This window comes from Poecilia reticulata, chromosome 5 (assembly GCF_904066995.2).
Source record: "Poecilia reticulata chromosome 5, P_reticulata-male-v2, whole genome shotgun sequence".
NCBI lineage: Eukaryota > Metazoa > Chordata > Actinopteri > Cyprinodontiformes > Poeciliidae > Poecilia > Poecilia reticulata.
Genome location: NC_088834.1, coordinates 28,624,325 through 28,637,674, shown reverse-complemented (window position 1 = coordinate 28,637,674; position 13,350 = coordinate 28,624,325). Strand labels below are relative to the sequence as shown.

The 13,350-nt window shown below is 40.6% G+C and overlaps 1 protein-coding gene across 5 annotated transcripts in view; it reads right to left on the bottom strand.

The window, feature by feature from the left end:
* Nucleotides 1-1,364: 1,364 nt before the first annotated feature.
* Nucleotides 1,365-13,350, bottom strand: part of LOC103465510 (semaphorin-3F-like) — a 79,020-nt gene continuing 67,034 nt past the window's right edge. For 2 of the 5 annotated variants that reach the window (XM_008410426.3, XM_008410428.3), the window contains 9 exons: nt 11,607-11,676; nt 11,377-11,521; nt 10,989-11,211; nt 9,674-9,762; nt 9,535-9,576; nt 9,118-9,275; nt 8,511-8,578; nt 8,247-8,380; nt 1,365-6,721 (listed from right to left, as the gene is read on the bottom strand). In XM_008410426.3, the coding sequence (XP_008408648.1) occupies nt 6,254-6,721; nt 8,247-8,380; nt 8,511-8,578; nt 9,118-9,275; nt 9,535-9,576; nt 9,674-9,762; nt 10,989-11,211; nt 11,377-11,521; nt 11,607-11,676 (1,397 nt within the window). In that variant the 3' untranslated portion in view covers nt 1,365-6,253. Of the gene's footprint in view, nt 6,722-8,246; nt 8,381-8,510; nt 8,604-9,117; nt 9,276-9,534; nt 9,577-9,673; nt 9,763-10,988; nt 11,212-11,376; nt 11,522-11,606; nt 11,677-13,350 lie in introns of all 5 variants that reach the window. The other 3 variants (XM_081607417.1, XM_081607420.1, XM_081607418.1) reach the window with 2 other exon arrangements.

The following is a 13,350-nucleotide window of genomic DNA, read 5'->3' as shown; positions in this document are numbered from 1 at the left end:
ATCATTGGTGCCATTTACTTGCTGTGATGGCCTCTGCTGAGTGCGCTATGTGGCCGGTAAACTGTCCGTCCCATAGGTCGATTGTGGGAGGCACTTCTCAACACGTGGCCACCTGGGTGAATGTAAGGAGCGCCGTTCCATTCTTCAGCCCCCGGAGGCTGAGGCAAGTAGTGCAGACCCAAGATCGAGTCCCAGATGAGATCGGAACCCAGAGTCGGTGCTGGAGCCAGAGCTTGACAAGTTGTGGGCCGTCGCTTGTTCTGGACGAGGCTGAGGGAGCATGTGCGCCCATTATTTGCCCTAGACAAGTTTTTAAATAAACGCCTCTGAAGGGCTAAAAATGTGTCTGGTTGCCGTGTCCTCCCTTTTATTTGTTGCGGCCATCCAATCCGGGCCGTAACACTTGCCTTATGCTAGGGAAACCTGAGCTGAACAAATCATTATTAATAATTTAGTTTGTTTACTTTACTACATCCTAATTGTTCTCAGAGTTGGGAGACAAAATGATCCAAAATGCCTTCATATGCTGCAATGTTTATTTGAACAAAAGTAAATATGGTAGATTTTTTAAAAATAACTGACTTCCTGCAACATATTCAAGTTAGTTTGAAAAGTGCGAAATGATATATGATCGGCATACCCTGTGGCAGACGGCGCTATGTATTAAAGCTTGCTGCAGAATGAGTAGAACCATAAATGTACAAACGGCAAGCGTATTAAACAAAAAATATTGTACATGTACAAAAACTTGCAAAAATATTTAAAGTAGTTTTAAATCTGGTTGTGTTCACTTTTTAAGACATGAAAATAACCTATGAAAAAGGAAGCCAAGGGGTGTAAACGATGCAGTTTGTATTACCTTTAAATATATTTTAAATGTAAATGTAAAAGTATTATGTAAAATGGACTTTGAGCTTTACATTTTGTTATCAAAATCATACCTGGAGTGTTGCTTTGATTCTTTCATGCATGTTTGAGAAATTCTTGTCCTCCTCGGAGCTGGAGCTTCCACCTCAGAGCAGCCCTCCCACCACTCCTTCAGACTAGCCAGCAGCAATTAGCAAACACCTGGTGGAGCTGCACATCTGCTGAGCTCATTATATGAGCTACTTCTCAGTAAAAACATTGTTAAAGGGTTAATAGAGGAGCACTGTTGCGATGACTTCCTGAGTTTCAGGAAGAGAAAGAGGCCCAGTTTCAAGGCATTAAATCAGGAGGTTTATCCGCCATCGCTGAAAAGAAAAATTTACCATATATATACGGCATTTTTATAACAACTGAAGGCAACAGTCATAGAACGGAGCTACGCTGTACCATTCAGGTCACTTCCTCCGTGTTATTTTACCAGACACTCATTACAGAAGTTTCATTGCAACCTGCAAATGCAGTGTTTTTATTTTACACAAATGTGCATACATCATCATTTTGACAAGTACAACTTTATTCCAAGGATCAAGAGGTTTCCGGGCAGAACATGGAAAAAAACAAAAACATTCAGCATCAAGCAATTCACAATGAACAAGTTGGAGCATACCATTCTTATAAAATATAGAGCTTTGATTTATTAGTCAGCAACAACAATGGAAAAGGAAGATCTACACAAATCAGAATATCATCTCTGTGCATGTTGTGTTCTCTTATAAGAAAGTGTGACATAAAACAATCAAAAACACAGACAAAAAAACCAACAAAAAATATATATATAAAAAAAAGGAATTTTACAACCGTTGTGCTTTTTGATGATAAAACTTAATCTTAGGACTCTGGTTTCAGTTGGACTTTTAGGATTTTATTCGATTCTGGTGATGAAGACAAATACCACAGTGAAAGCAGATACAAACGTCGTGGACGAATCGATGGATCCACAGCGACTTCCATTCCGACTGTAAACAAGCCTGGAAAGACACTTTCAAAACTTTACCCGTCTCAAATATCTATGTCTAGCTTCTTTTAAATCATTTTTCTTTTCTGTAGAATAATCTTGCAGATACAAATGACAAGAATTTCACTTCTGGTAGATCGGCTAAAGCAACTTTTCAGCAGCAAGGTTCTCTAAAGTGCAGGCATGGGCTGGTACGATTGAGACAATAGAATCATGTAAAAACATAATTTCACAGTAATATGGTGTCAAAATGGGAATTCTAAATAAAATGCTAAACTATATCACATAAAAAATGTAACTGAAAATACTTTTAGCTGAAAAGTTGTTCTCTGTTCAGCTCTTTATAAAGCAACACTGGGGTCTGAAGGAGCTGATGAAGCTTCTGATAGCTCACCTGTGATAAGCTGTTTATTTTACCAACAGACATGCTAACTCTTAGTTTTTTGCAACCGTTTGTTTCAAAATACGATTAGCTTAAGGACACAGATTAAACTTTTCGAAGAGAGGTTCTGCAGCGCTGTATCAGTAACAATAACCTTGCCTGTTGTCAAACAGAAAATGTTCTGGTCATTTCACAACAATGTGTTTGATTCTGAGCTACGCTGCTACCTGTATCAGTCCACCTGATGTAGCGTAGCATGGACAGGAGGCAAACTGAACCTCCTGTGAAAGTGGAGATATTTAATATCCACTAATGTAGTATTGTGTGAATATTTTTGGTTTGAGTTGCTTCAAAATCAATACTTTTTTTTTTCTTTTGCTTTTTGAAAACAAGTTCCGATATGAAATCTGTCTGATAGTTTCCTAATTCCAAAAAAGATAAATCGGCCCCGATTCCAATCGGCAATCTCTTTCATAGCAAACTGATCTTATCTAAAGTTCTCCTCTACAATGTCGCCCAAAATCTTAATCAGGTCAGGTTTTTTAAAAATCGGTGATCGTCCAAAAAAACTGCAATTGGTGCATTCCTACAAAAAAAATAAAAATTCAAACCTTCTCTGAGGAAAAAAACCCCCAAAAGGATGATGGATGGGGTTGTTCATAATTTTGTCTTTGCTTTTGTATCAAAAATAATTACGCAGCTGACTGTCTTTTTTCATTGGTAGTGTCCAGTAATGTTTGGAAAGCATACAGAGCTAACTGCTAGCTTGTTGTGCCAACAGGTGACAAGAGAAAACCAGTGTCTTCTAAAACACCAGAAGCTTTCATCTGGTAACATGTTTTCAGACCCTGGTGTTTAAAACAGACCCATGCCCACAAGAGTGTAAATTCACAACAATAATTTCATTGTTTAATCATAAAGTGATTCACCAAATAATTTTACTGGAATTGATGTCAATGAAAAGTTGTACCATGCTTTACACCGGAAACATTTTAAAATCCCAATGTTTTAAATCATTTCCTGTAGTACTGAGAACCGCTGCGCTGTACACCACAGAGAAGAGAAACAGACAGGTAGCCCGACCGCGCGCTGCATTACTGGAATTACAGTACAAACACAAGTTCATGCACACAATGAAAGCCAGCTTCCGGGTATTTTGGTTGGTGTCACAATATTTTCTTTTTTTTAAATTTTTTTTTTAAACAAAGCTCTGTTGTGTATATTGGGGGTTTTTTCCACACATGAAAAGTTTCAAGAAGAAATGAATTGAGAAAAAAATTAAAAAATATATTTTGTGCTCAGAACTGCTGACTGCAAACATCTGCTGCCTGACTGGAACAACTTTCACTGCAAGTCGGTTTTTGTTCTTCCACCTTATCTTGCCCACCTTGTGCTCGTTTGTTTTTTGTTTTTTATTTGGCCCCTGCCAATGTCCCTTGAAAAATAAAACTAAATAATGCCCTTGTGTGCAAATCCTTATAGCTTGTATGCCTCAAAATCCATCCAAAGGAGGTCTGTGTTTGAAGAAAGTGATGTCATGGTTACCGATTTAGACAGCTGGTGTGTCTGAACGTAAAGCAGCAGCTTGGGTACCGTCCCTCGCAAAAGTGTTCAAAAAGCTTGAATATTTGCACATTTTGTCACCATGTAGCTACAAACGTTTATGTATTTTATTGGTATTTTACGCGGCAGTCGGCGTCAAAGCAGTGCATCACTGATGTGGAAGGAAAAGTATGCTTCATAAAAGATTTTAGTCTGATTCAATAAAATCCAGCACAAGAAAATGTCTTCAGAATAGATGGAGCTAAAGTGAAGGGTCACTTTCCAGCAAAACATTGACCTTAACCTAAACTAAATTGTTAAGGGGACTAAAGTAAAGATCAGTCGTTATTGTACCAACCTTACAGACCACTCGAGTCTTCTGGTTCTAGTCTACGAAGCAGCATTCAGCTTCTATTCTCCACAAATGGAACAAGCTTCCAGAAAACTGCAAAACAGTCGAAACACTGAGGTCCTTTTAAACCAATGCTGTAGAAACTCCTGAGTTAACTGGAACATTGACCAATATATTGCTCGATTTTGATAAGATTTGACAAAATGTAATGTTTATTATGCATTTCATAATTGGGTACTGTATTATGTACATAATTAGGCAAAACCTTGTTTCATTTTGTTGCAACAACTTGCAAAAACCACTAAAGCTCAATAAGCCAACTTCAATATCAACCTTTATCAACTCAGTAAAAACAATAATAAATAATCAATATAATTGCTTTTGAAAACTGTTGACTTATGTGTATTAGTACATTTAGTCAGTATAAATATGATTTTTTAAATTTTCTTTCTCTGATTTTTTGATATTTTGTTTTTGCATGCAAGGTATTCTGGTGTATGATTTTTTTTTTTTTTTTTACATATTTTTGAAGACAAGAATTTGTTCTTAATCAAATTACCTGGTTAAATGCAGGTTAATTAAAAATAAAAAAAGTTTTTATGATGTGAAACTCTTAGATTCGGTTGCAAGACTCAAAAATTGTTGTTCATAGATGCATCTCAGTTTCAAGTATTTCACAAAGAAACTTTCCATAAGTGGTTCACTACAAAAAAGTGTTTTTGGTTTAGTTTCTAGTGTAAATATCTTAGTACATTTGAAATAAGACAAAACTAATTCACAAGTAAATTTTCAACAAGCCTCCCGACCCCATAAGGGACAAGAGTGTAAAGAAAATGTATGGATGGATTTTCAACAAGCTATGGGAGATTGTTTTAACGAAATAATTATTTGATGAAAAAGTTCTAGTTCCATTGGCAGATTATTTTATAACATTAAATAATTGTCTGTTTTACACAATAGGATGGATACAAATGGACTCCACACGTTTTTATTCATAAAAGAGTTTAGAAATCATGCATCTTTTCCATCCACTCTATAATTATGCACTGCTTTATGTGGGCCTGTCACACCGAGTCCCAATAAAATACATTCAAGCCTTTAGTTGTGATGTAATGTGAAATAATTCACTCCTGTGTGAACACCTGAGCCAGGCACCGCACAGTGGAAGTAAGTCTCATACTTTTTGACAGTAAACGTTTTATTTATTCATTTATTTTTGTTTTTAAATAAATCTCTTAGATCCCGGTTAGTATCTGGCGCGGGACGCAGCGACGGTCCACATCGTTTTTACAATCAGTCCCTCTGATCTACACAGACATGACAGAAAAGAAACACAAAGATTCCCACTGAGAAAGGCAGCGTGTCCCCCACGACCTCTGACCCCCACAGATAGCTAGGACCAAGGTCCAGTGGTCCCTCTTCCAACATGAAGTCTCTCTCTCTGCATGTAGCCACAGGGAGGCTGCAGCACAGGTTCTTCTGGAGCGTCCACAAATAATAATAATAATAATAATAATAATAATAATAATAGTAATAATAGTAAAAAAAACAAAAAAAAAACAAAAAGAAATATTCTCCCGTCACCTTGTTCTCAGCAGCTCCTCGTCGCAGTCCGCTCTGAGTCCCAACAGCTCGCGCTCCAACAACACGTTCCTCAGGCTGTCAAAGTTCACACGATGCTGACGAATGGGGATTTTCCTACCGACAGTAACAGCAACATTGAAATCAACGACAATAACAATATTCTCCCCGCCCCCAAAGTGGTACGTATACACACAGAGCTTGTCTATTCCTTTTTCTTTTTTACTGCAAGTACAAAGAAATCCACAGAATGGTACTATTTACAACCTACAATAAATACTGTGTATCATATACGTTACTGTTTGAGGGAGGTGTGTGTGTGTGCATGTGTGTGTCTGGGGTTTCGTTTGGAAGCCGTTTTCATTCAGTTTGCAGATTTTTTTCATCTTTTTCTTTGAAGCTTCTACTCTCATCTCATCGAGTCTTTCCCAGTTTTCTCGGGGGTGAAGGAGGGTCGGGTTGGGGGGGGTTTGGGGGGGGGGGGGGTTGTGTTTCAAACACACAGTCAGCTTCCTCATGTCTCTACTCCCTGCTGCTCTTCCTCCTCCTCCTCCTCATGTTGCTCCCTGTGATGCCGACGGTTGCGGGGTTTCTTCTGCTCCTTGAGCTCCTTCAGGTCTTTCGCCTTGAGCGCTCCCAGCAGCGGGTCTCCGAACTGCCAGTAGTCCTGGCAGTACTGGTTGATCAGGCTCATCTCGGGCTGGCTCAGAATGGTCAGCAGGTCCTTGTACTGGCCCGCGCTGGGGGTCCACTGGGCGCCGGCCGAGTGAAGGGACGACGGCACCAGCCCCCCGCCGCCACCGCTGTCCACCAGCGCGTTGTTGACGGCGCGGCCCGACAGCACGACCAGCTGCAGCTTCACCAGCGTGTGCTTGAAGTTCTTCTCGGTGGCGGTGCACTGGTACATGCCGGAGTCCGACGGCTGCAGAGAGCGCAGCAGCAGGCCCTGCTCGGTCTTCAGAATCCGCCCGTCGGAGCGCATCTACGCAGGGAGGAGGACAGCGAGAGGTCAAACCACGAGCGTCGGAACGTTTAGCAGGAGGTTGTTTGATAAACACCAAGAAGAAGAAAAAAACAACAAAAAAAAAAAACTGCAGGCTTTTCAAAGTATTAACAAAAAATCTGAAAAGTGTGGGAGCATTTGGATTCAACTAACACCTATGATGCCCAAAATACACAAACCAGATTAATTATGATCATTGTCTCCTGCAGTTTGCTGAACCAACAGCTTCATTTAAAGGTTCTGCTGACCCGCAGATAACCTCTGACAATTTCCTCGCTGAAGTTCTGTACGATCACATCAAAGATACAAGAAAAAACACAACAGTTATACTGATGCCATCTCTTATATACACTCAGCTTACAACAGTTTTTCCACCTACACCCAGAAATCTGATTAGTGCCTGCGTTTTGTTTCTGTGCAACAAACTACATCCAACAGGAGAGTCAATAAAAGAGAAGCATTTGTTCACAGATGGTCTTACAATAAAAGCTGCTGCCTCAGGGTTGTTTATTAAAGCATTTTCACAGCTAACCTTTATGGTCTGTCCTTCCTGAGGACAAGTCGTCATAGCGACAGCTAATCTGAACAAAAAACACTTCAATGAGTTAACCGATAATCAACAACACGTTATTCTGGGGTTATTTTTCCAAACGTGTCACATAGTGAATAAATCTGTGACATGTATGTGGGTGTGAACGCCCAGAGGAAAAACTCATTTATAATCCACATACGGAAGCAAAGGGAGGAATTTGATTTATGCTTTCAAAAGTAAAAAGGTGACAGGGCAGTAGAACCACATGCAATGGGACATTTACGGCGCCTGGCAAAAGTATTTAACAGAATGTTTTGTCACGTTTTGTGCAAACTTTAATGTATTTTATTGCTCTTTGAATAAAAATCTAAAAAAGCGGCCAAGACCTTTAATAAGAGGAAATGTTTTGAAATGACATTTTTGTGCTTTGTGCCCCTAGAAACTGAAATTCACTACAATCCTCTGTCTTTCTGAGCCTCTATCAGGTTTTTGTCTCTTAGAAAACAATCATAATAAGAGATAAATCAATTTATCACATGATAAATTAAAACGAGCTCCATAATTTCCATTTGCATGATTGTTTTCCTCGTGTCTCTCTCTCTTTCTAGATGATAAAAGTCTTCAGTCTGGTGTTTTGGTCTAAACTCCCTCCCTCAATGAAGAACAATTTTGTTTACAGAAACTTCAGCATCCATTTTCTTTTGTTTCTGTTTTCTTTATTTACTTTGGATATTTAATCTGTCTTCCAGTTCCACTGTTGAATATTAGATAATATAAATAATTTTTTGTCAATCTTTGAGAGGCTGTACTTCCATTAATACCATTATAATACTTAAATGGTCTGAAAACAGCAATAATATAGTTTATTGCAAAAAAAATAAACGTTATTATGACAGGCCTAGCAAACGGTACACAAAACATGACAAAGTTCAAGACAAGACTCATGTGTCCGAGTGTGTGTGGCAGACCAACCTCTTTCCTGCGGTCACTGTTGTCCCTCTGCAGGTGCCATTTAATGACGGCATGCGGAGATCGGGCCTGGCACTCCAGGAAGGTGCTGCTGCCCTCCACCCCGTACTGCACCATTTCCAGCGTGTTCTTATTGGCTGCAGAGTGGAGACGGCAAACTCATGTTTACGGCTTTTCTAATGGTTTCTTTTGCTTTTCTCCGGTAACCATTGACCTGCCGTAGTGCAGTCCCTACATCTGGACAGTGAGACAATGGGGTCTGCTTACCGTTGGAGTTGAAGCCTCTGCACTGTCGGATGGGGTTCCCGTACCGGACGTCCTGCCTCCGGCTACGTCTAAATGGGTCAGACCAGTATTGCCAAATAAGGAGAGAAAAACATCATAAAGCAACCGCAAGCCATTCAAAGCCATTCAATAACACATGAAAACCAAATGAAGAGGAAAATACAAACAGATAACAACAAATCTCCACCTTTTCGACATCTGACTTTACATTTCTTAAACACACACACACACATATATATAACAGAAAAAAACATGTATATATATATATGTTTTTTTCTCCAAAATCTCTGTCTCTTTCTTACTGTTTATGCAATATCACATGCTGTTTTTATTTTTTTCTTTAATTATGTAAAGCACCTAGAAATGCCTTGCTGCTGAAATGTGCTATACAAATATACAAAAAAAAAAAAAATATATATATATATATATATATATATTAGTCTTGTTAAGCTAAGTGTTCCCACAGACCATCACAAATTGATCCGTCACCAAACAGCCATCCATACAGGCAGGTTAATGTCAATGTTGCTGAACCAACTGATCTAGTTATTTGGTTAGTGAGCTCGCTGACCGCGTGGCTGATGCTTACCTCTTCTGTGAGGCCGAGTACCGGGAGCAGGACTTGCCGTCCCAGGCGCAGTACGGATCTCTGGCCAGGCAGCAGTCGGCACACGCCTCGCCGTAAACGTCGCACCGGTGGAGGGCCAGCTGGGTCAGGCCGACCGTAGAGGACACGTACAGCTGTTGCTGTGAACGGAAAAGAGGACGGCACTAAGAGTTACTGACCACACAGAGCGTAGAAAAAGGGGTAAATTATTTTGAAGATTATTACAGGCATAATTTGTTTTATGATTGGGTGTTTGAAGTAGATCCACCTGGCAGGTTGCACTTAACCCCAACTCTGTATCTACCGACTGTTATCATGTGTAGCAAACCGAGTTTGTCAGTCATTATTTCCAGCTCAGTTTAGAAAACCAGAAGCAAACCTGTGTTTGCGCTCTCTTACCCTTTTGGATGAGATCTTCATCGTCGTTATAGGAGTGGGAACCTTGACATAGAAGCAAAACAGCAAGGAAACTCTGTTATCTTTTCTCTTTGAGAACAAGCAACAAGTGAAAGTGTGATGCAGCGTGCAGAGGGTTCACCTTAAAAACTTCAACCTCCTCCAGAACCAGCTCCTCGGTCTGCAGGTCGTCCCTGGGCAGGACGATGACTTTCTGAACTGTTCCCTTGTCTGGGGAGCACAAGACACACCCATTAGCCACACGGCCGCTGCCCCCCACTGCCCCACAAAACCCCCACATCCCCCCCACCACCCGTCTCTGCAGCCCCTCAGAAGTGTGTTTGACTCTCTCAGCAGTCATCAGTGAGGATAATCCCAGCGTCAACACACTGTACACATAACTCTCACCAGGTTAACCATTTATTTTTTCCAATGACGTGATGTTCTCTTCTTGATGACTGCGTCCTCATCTTAACGTGCCTGTTTGGGCAACTTTCCCTGCTCCGTTTGATTTCCGTGAAGAATTCCAGCGACTTTGATACCCGAGATTTATGACGTCCTCTGAACGCCGACACGCATTCTTCTGCATCCCGGTGACGCTCAGCGGCACAAAGGAGTCAGGAGGCGCCACGCGCAGCATGTGAGGGCAGCAGGCTGCACGGTGGCAGCCGCCGGCGAACCGATGATCAGTCTCCCAGCAGCAGGGCAGATCAGGGTGATGGCTACGCTAACTCTGACCCTCCTTCCTCCCACACTGTTCTTTTCCCTCCCGCTGCTCATCCTCCTCTGCCCTCAAGGTACAAATCTTCTTGTTTACTCCATGTGAGCAGAGAAGTGAGAAAAACCCTTTGATTTGTTAAATTTCCACTCAAGCACAAAAAGGAAAGAATGCTTTTGTCTGAAAGATAACGGATTGCTGTGGAGATGAGAGCCCCTCATTTACATGGGGTTTATTTCCACAGGGGGGCATCCTGTTGTCCACAGTGTCACTCAGTGTGTCGACTCGGCTCAAAGGGTTCACCTTCATCAGCTAGAAACTAAACTGTAGCGGTGAGGAACGCTGGTTCTGTCCATATTTTTGGTAAATATTCCATCGAATCACATTTACATTTATGTAGCATAAACCAACCTTCGGCTTTTCACCTTTTACTCACAAGAACTGCTTTACTGCCCAAATGTAACACAAAGATGATCAGAAGCAAAAAACATCTTAATAAATCTGACATTTTTTGGACCGACTTTTATTCCTGTCGTTAAATAGTTTAGTTTTTGGTAAGTAACAGATACAAATACACAATGGAATGCATGTTAATCAAAGTGATAAATAATATGCAAGTAAATGAACTAAACAATAAATGGAGAACATGGTGCAGTTTTTCTGTCATTATGTAATTTAATCATTGACTGAGCCAATCAAATCACATCTTAAGTTAAAAAAACAAACAAAAACAACTCACCAGTTCCTAAGAAGAGCACTTCATAGTTGCCGTCTGCAGCCGTCACCTGGTCCACTGAGATGGTGGTGAACTCATAGTCCACGTTGGTTCGGACCACCAGGGGGCGCTTGTGCACTGGGTAGACTGCGTTGTGCATGGCAGGGTGATTCCTCATGAAGTTGATCACTTCATCTGGGTAGTCCTTTGTGGACTTCATGCTGGGCGTAAATGTTCCTCCAGGGCACTGGGGGAGAAAAACAACAATCACCTGAGCTGGAGCGCAACTTTTTTTTTTTTTTTAAAGTTCTCCCCCCACAAGAATTGCTGCTCAAAATGAAGCCTAAGAGTCTTCAGTTTGGGTATGCTGATGCCTGGATGTTGCTCAGCTGCTTTAAGAGGAAGGGCTTACAGTGCCGGGGCGAGGGTAGGGGATCTTCCCCGTATACGCCACCCACTGGTAATTGGGACCCTCTTTGTGGGCGAAGGGTCCGTTGAAGACCATGCGGATGTCGGCCATGGAGTAAACGCAAACGGCCGAGCCTTTGAACACGGACCTGCGGTGAAAACGTAAGAGCGGGTAAATTTGCCTCACAGGCGACGGAAACACAGCAGGTTTCATTTCCAGTGAAGGGAACAAACCCAGAGACGGTGAAGACGCCGTAGATGACGGGGTTCTTTGTGTCCTGAGTTGGCTGGATGTAAACATCTCCTATAAGGAGGAACAGAGCAGTCAGATTAATGCGTTGATAAAGATAAAGATTTTACTTCACAAAAAGAAAGGCTTGTAAACATGTCCAGCCATACGGCAGTCCCTTTGTTTGTTCAGCTGGAAGAATATTCACAGATCCATCTTTCTTTTTGGATGATCAGAGAATATTGGAAAATAATAACACCCATGTGTCCCATGTGCATTCTGTGAAAAAACTAGTGTATAAAATGTGATTTTCTTTTGCACATTTCTGTCACGCTACAGCTCTTAAATTTCATTTGTCATGGTCTTGGAAAAATCTTAGAACAAAAGTCTTAAATTTGAGTTGCCGAAACCTGCAGAATCCCTGGTTGGTAGTTTTGATTTCCAGTAATGAAGCTCAACAGTGTGAACGTATGAATATCGTGGGAAAAATCTGGTATAAGTGAAACAATCTGCCAATGGAACTAGTACTTTTGATTATCAATATTAAGGAAGTATTGACCTAAACAAGCTCCATATCTAGGCTGAAAAGTTGCTTATAAGTTAGTTTTGTCTCATTTTAAGTGTACTAAGATATTTACAGTAGAAACCACAACTATTTAGTGAGAATTGTGTTTTGTAGTGGAAATACAGGAAAAAACAGAAAAAAAATCTTATAAGCTCCAAACAACTTGAAACTGTGATAAACGGTTTGCCTTCCTGCAGCACAAAGTTAAATCAACCCAGAGCAACAAAAGGTAGAATTTCTTTTGCTTAAAAAATTTCAACTTGTGTAGAATGACCTAGTCAAAGTCCAGACCTACATTAATTGAGAATATGTTGCATTTTGTAAAGAAAAAACAAAAATGCTCTTCATATGTTTTTCATCCAAACCAACAGAGGCTGAGGTAATTTGCAAATAAAGAATAATAAAAAAAAAATGTCAGTCTCTGGAGTTGACTAAGAAGCTGAGACATATGCATGAAACACTTTTTAAGTTTGTTTGTCAAAACCACTAAAGACTTAAAATACTTAAGTTAGTTTATAAATCACTAAACAGCTTAGCACAAATATGCATTAAAGATCTGTTGCTATAGCAACCATCCAGACCTCTCAGGTTCTGGTTCTGCTCTGCAGCCCCAGAACCAGAACCAAACATGGAGAAGCAGCATTCAGCTTCTATGCACCACAGATCTGGAACAAACTTCCAGAAAACTGAAAAACAACCGAAACCCTTAGTTCCTTTAAATCAAGGCTGAAACCAGTTGTCTTTGATTCATTACTGGACAAACATTACTGGACAAAATCTAGTAATGTTTATAGCTTATTTCATGATTGGTGATTATTTGATGTTTTTATGGTGTAAAAACACTTTGAAATGCCCTGTTGATAAAAATATACTATACAAATAAACTCGACTTAAAAGTTGTGGCTGTAATGACAAAAAAATAAGAGGCATTTCAAAGGGTATAAAAAAACTATAGGAGGTTCTGAATCCCTCATCTGACTGGCCAGCACATCATAACGACTGAAGTCAGGTCTTCAGGGCCCTGAATCCCAAACATTCCCACTAGTTGCCCCGCAGAGCTCCGACGCTGGCACTGCCTGATTTAGCTCATTCTTTGTTTGATGCCAAGTACAGGTGATAAGTCTTCCTGCTGTTTCAGAACCTGACCTAAATACTGCTCCCAGGAGACAGCCGTGTTCACTGCC